The sequence below is a fragment of the Impatiens glandulifera genome, unplaced genomic scaffold (assembly GCF_907164915.1).
Source record: "Impatiens glandulifera unplaced genomic scaffold, dImpGla2.1, whole genome shotgun sequence".
Lineage (NCBI taxonomy): Eukaryota > Viridiplantae > Streptophyta > Magnoliopsida > Ericales > Balsaminaceae > Impatiens > Impatiens glandulifera.
In genome coordinates this window covers 69,639-75,084 of record NW_025919158.1, presented here as the reverse complement: position 1 = coordinate 75,084, position 5,446 = coordinate 69,639, and the positions used below count along the sequence as shown (strand labels likewise).

Sequence of the window (5,446 nt, the reverse complement as noted above, 5' to 3'; positions counted from 1 at the left end):
CTCATTGAGAACTTTGATAATTTCAGCAAAGTTCTTTCTTTCTTCTTCCTGAGTATTCAAAGACTTTTGCATGCTCCTCTGAAGAGATGAGAGCACAGAAGTCATAGACTTTAACAGCTTGTTACCACCAATAGAGGATTTTTCATTTGAGGAATTCTCTTGAGACTTTGCTGCCATACTTTGAATCGGCTCAAAATTTATATGAATTTGCAAGGACTACTCCGGTTGATTCTTCTCGGCTTTCTTAGCAGCTTCATCCTTCTCTTCTTCTAAAAGTTCTTCTTCAGCTCTCTGAAATCTCTCATATAAATTTCTAGAGTAATGAAGAGGAATGTTGATATTTTCGTGAACATTTCCCGTAATGGTGTCGGGAAATAGACGGGGTTTCTTATAGGTTGCTTGTTGATCCTGTTCCTCCTCAAATGAGGAACTTTCTTCTTCAACATTCTTATACTTAGAGGGTTCCCCCTCAGATCTGACAGTTTATGGCTGAGTTACCTCAGCCACTTTCTTTTGAAAATCTAAAATAGGAGCTTATTAGTTGATTAAATATATCAAATTTTATAAAAGTATTTTTACATTTTTTGATTTTAATTCTTATTAGTATCACGACGAATCTTGACACATGTTTATTTAGGGATATATTAGTTAAATCCTTAGATGTATGATATAAATTAAGTATTTACAGATAATTGATCAGATTTTGATGATCAATAATAAAAGTGGGAAATCATGTTTTAAAAATGATCAATTGATTAGAGTAGAGACAACATTTTTAGATGGACACGTTAGGAATAACTCTTATTTTCTCATGTGTAATCAAAACCAACCCCATACAAACAAAAAAACATAATATCAAAAACATATTTTTTTTCCTAGTTTCAATGGGTAAATTAAGTGTCGATTTCTCCATGTCAAATTAGTTTAATCGACAAAATAAAAATAAAATTTAATTTATCCTACCATTTTATTTCCTTATTTCACTCGAAATTCAAGAGAAAAGTAAGTTATGAGGTTTAATCTAACGCGTTTTAAACATTTTTCTGAAAATTAATTTAAAAGACGTTAGAAATATTAATTGTAATTGTATTCTAATATATAAAATTTAATCAAATAAATAAATTTTATCTAATATTTAGTTTTTATTGATAATTAAATTATTTTATTCTATTAATTATGTGAGAGAGAACCAACTATACTATCATTGTTTTTATTTTGGAAAATCAAATGTTTGATTTCTCAATATTAATTATCATACTTACAACAATTAATAATTATTTTTTTAGATCAATTTATGTAGTCTATGCAACATAATACATTCTAATTTATTTATTTTTATAATAATAATACCATTTATTTTATAAATATCACTATAATTATTATTCCCATTCTAAAAGATTCTTTTCAAAATTTTAATAATTCATATTTAAAATTTAAACTTTAAAAATTTTATTAATAAATTTTAGAAACCGATCATTTTCTTATTTTATTCATTAATAATATTATAATACTTACAATTTAATATTAATACAACTATTAATTTATTATAATTTATTAAATACCAAATTTAAGAAAGGTATTAAGTATAATAATTAAAAATAAAATAACTAAATTATATTTATATTTAAAATTTAGAGTAAATAAGTTTAATTTCATATTTTAACCATTAGGTAGAAACTTAAATAATAATATAAATTAAGTATTAAAATCTTATAAATTTTGGTAATAAAATCATGTATTAAAAATAATTTTCCATGTAGAGTTTGATTAACATTTATCTATTTCATGTACAATATCTTTATAAATATTTATTTAGTGAGAAAGTTAGGACAAATTTAAATTAATGTTATATTTACTAAAAACCTTATTTTAAATTATTAACCTATACAGATTAAATTAACATAATAAAGCTCTACATTGAAAATTATTTTTAATAAATGATTTTATTATCATAATTTACAAGATTTTAATACCTAATTTATATTATTATTTAATTAATACTAAATTTATATTATTATAAAGCATGTAGTAGATGATGATAGTTGGTATAAAATATATCATCTCTAACCAAGCAAAAAAAATTAAATATTTATTCAAAATGCAAAGAAGATTTGTGTCGGCATTTGTTTGCTTTCTTTTTGTTTTTGTTGATATATATAAATATATGAATATTTAAATTATATAATTTATTGAAGATAACTATTTTTATTATTATTGTAGTGATTACTTTCAAAAGTATTATTCAATTGATAAATATTCTCAAACAAGAAATACAAGATAAAATATTATTACTTTACTTATACTTATAAACAATATATATTTGTGTACAAAAAAAATTAGTCACATGCGATAGAAAAGCTCTAGAGATACGATCGGCACAGTTGGCACATCACAATCGACGACACGATCAACACGGTTGGCACAACACAATCGACGACATGATCGACACGAACGACACGATCGTCACGAACGAAACGATTCACAAAAACGACACGACCGACATAGCCACGGAATCCCCTATTTCGCAAGCGTTATTAGGGTTTCAATCGTACGGATCGCGCTTCGTTGTATTCGCCGCGGCACGAGCGACACAGTCAATACCGCACAATCGAAGTCAAGATCGGCACAAACGACACGATCGCCACGATCGGTAGTGTCCCGGAAACCCCGGTTGGATCATTCACAAGCGCCGCTAGGGTTTCAACCGTTCTAATCGCACATCGCGATAAACGCCATTTTTTGAATCTGTCTGATTTTGTCATTTCGAATCAGGAAACATGAAAGTTTCTGCAATAGGGAATTTTTCTTCTTTGTCAACCTTTGGCTCAAGCCTGGCAAATTCTCTTAAACAGGCACCTGAGGTATCAAATTTCTGCTCCACTCACTCAAAGAAAGTCCAAGATGCAAATAACCAACAGGAAGGAAATAGGGGCACATACCCCATTATGTCTCATAAAAACAAAGACACTCTGGCTAAAGACGGAAAAGATGACACCCCTGAATTCGTGAGCAAGAGCATAAATGTTAACTCTGGAAAAACTCCAAGTATGCCTTCTTCCACTATAGCCTTCGATAATTCTGTTAAGATGATTGTCAATGGAGATAAGAGAAAAAATGAAATACATACTGATTGCCCAAATAAACAAACTTTTTCAAATGAATTTGTTGCTGATTCTTTTGGGAATCAGAATCAATCCGATAAAACTTGTAAGTCACAAAGGAAAAAAGGAAAGCAAAATAAAACAGAGTCGACCAGTAAGAAGAAGGAAAGTACAGTAAGAAGAAGGAAAGTACAGGGGAACAAAAGGAAAATAGTGCTGGTCTAGAAGAAATCGGGGTTGGAAATAAATGTCAAAATAATGCAGTAAACAAGAAAGCAGGGGAAATAGAGGAAACCGAAGAGAAGGCAAAAGGAAAATGGAGGGTTGGTTTTAATGAGAGGGCAAACCTCAAAGAGCTGAGAAACCAAATTTTAAGGATGCTGATGCAAACTAAAAATTGAGAAATGATTCATAACAAAGAAAGGGCTCAATAAATCACTATTCAATTAAATCTGCACTACCTCCAAGATTAGAACCTTCTAAAAAAAGAGGAGTATGACATTATTGTTAGTTGTTCTGTCAATACAATGAAATAGTTGGCAAAATGTACCAAGACAAAGGTTTATACTCTGAAGAAGTACACAAATTGTCAGGTTGATCAAGTCTGGAAGAAGAATCTAGACACAAAGTAGGGTCAAAACTTAGCAAAAGAAAGTGAAAACAAAATCCTAGAAAATGGACGGATTTTCCTAGGTGCATTCAAAACAAATGTGGAAAAACTCGAAAATCCCTTTGAGTTCAAGCTACCATCAGACGTGGAAGAAAAATGTGTTCGATCATGGGAACAAGTGATAGTGGGTAATTATATTGAGAAAAAACCTGTCACTTTTGATGCCACCAAGGAAGAACTCATGAAGCAATGGGGAAAAGAAGGTCTAATAAAGGTCACCTCTAACAGTCACGACATATATTTCCTGAAATTCAATCAAGAGGCTAATCTTGAGAAAATTTTAGAGTTGGGACATACACGTGGGGAAAAAATGCATGAAGCTCGAAAAATGGAAGGAGGGTACGAGTTATGATAGTATTCCAAAAGAAATAGTGCAAATCTGGTTCAAGTTGCGAAATATTCCTCCCCATATGTATAATGCGGAAGCCTTAAGCCATTTTGCTAGCCTTCTAGGAAACCCGCTATACATGGACAAAATCACTGAGGAAAGCAAAAATCTCACATATGCTAGGATGAATGTTGAAGTTCAACCCAGAAGCGTTCTCCCCAACGAAATTATAGTGGTGAATCGAAAGGGAAATGCTACCAAGATGGGCATACACTATGAATAGCGACCGTACATATGAGTGAACTGCAATACCTTTAAACATTCTATAATGAGATGCCCTAAATTAATGGCCAACCAGAAAGCAAACCAGGAACAACAAATGCAGAATGGAGAAGTCAAACAACAAAAGGTTCCTAGTACAAATGAAACAGTTGTAGAAAAACAAGAAGCAAAAGAAAGCAATGCCAAAGGGAAAGATGTTCTGAATTCGGGCGAAGGAACAAAAGGAAATCAAACTCAAGAAGAGGGAATTAAGAAAGGAAAGGAAATTGATGAAACATGGGATTCTGAAGAATATAAACCTAAATACAAGGATGAGGAAGATGCAGAAGATGAAATAAAAGATAGAATAGAGGAGAAGGAAACTAAGGTTGTTGATCCTCAAACACGGAAAACTGAAGCAAAGGAAAGTATTGACAAAAACTTGAAATCCTGAAAAATAATACATTTTATTATGTTAGTATGAGTTCATATAGAGGAAGATTAAACAATAAGAGCAGACAGGCATCATCATCTGCTTCAATTCAATCTCTCTTCATGAAGAACGCGAGAAAATTGAGACGTGGAAGAATGCAATATGGTCAAAAGACGGTTATGAAGACAACATAGGTTGGGATAGCTAGATTGTAGTCTATGTTCATTTTAATCTTTATTTTGTAATGTGATTTTACTGCCACCATTCAAAAACTTTTCGGTCTTTTGTTTGTAATCTTATAATCAAAACTAGGGTTTGTTTAGTTTTGATTATTGACTCCTCTCACTTTTGGATTTTTAATGAAATAGTGTTAAACCGTTTTTCTAAAAACATATATATATTTGTATTTATTATCTTTAATATTTTGCATAATAAATTGCAGATAATAAACTTGAGACAACAAATCAATGTAGTTGTTGCAGAATGGTTGCACTAGTGGAAGATGTTCTAGTACTCGTGATGAATGTTTAATGTGATGTTAATTATATTATATGAAATATTGGTTGATTAATAAAAAAATAATATCAATATTTAGTTTTATTAATAATTAAATTATTATCTTTTTTATATTTAGTTTTTTATTATATAGTTAA

General features: G+C 30.4%; 1 protein-coding gene across 1 annotated transcript; it reads left to right on the top strand.

Annotated features, from left to right (window-relative positions):
• The first annotated feature begins 4,445 nt into the window (after nucleotides 1-4,445).
• Nucleotides 4,446-4,814, top strand: LOC124917613. Its single transcript, XM_047458001.1, has one exon. It carries the CDS (start codon nucleotides 4,446-4,448, stop codon nucleotides 4,812-4,814), a length of 369 nt encoding a protein of 122 aa, XP_047313957.1.
• The last annotated feature ends 632 nt before the right edge of the window (nucleotides 4,815-5,446 follow it).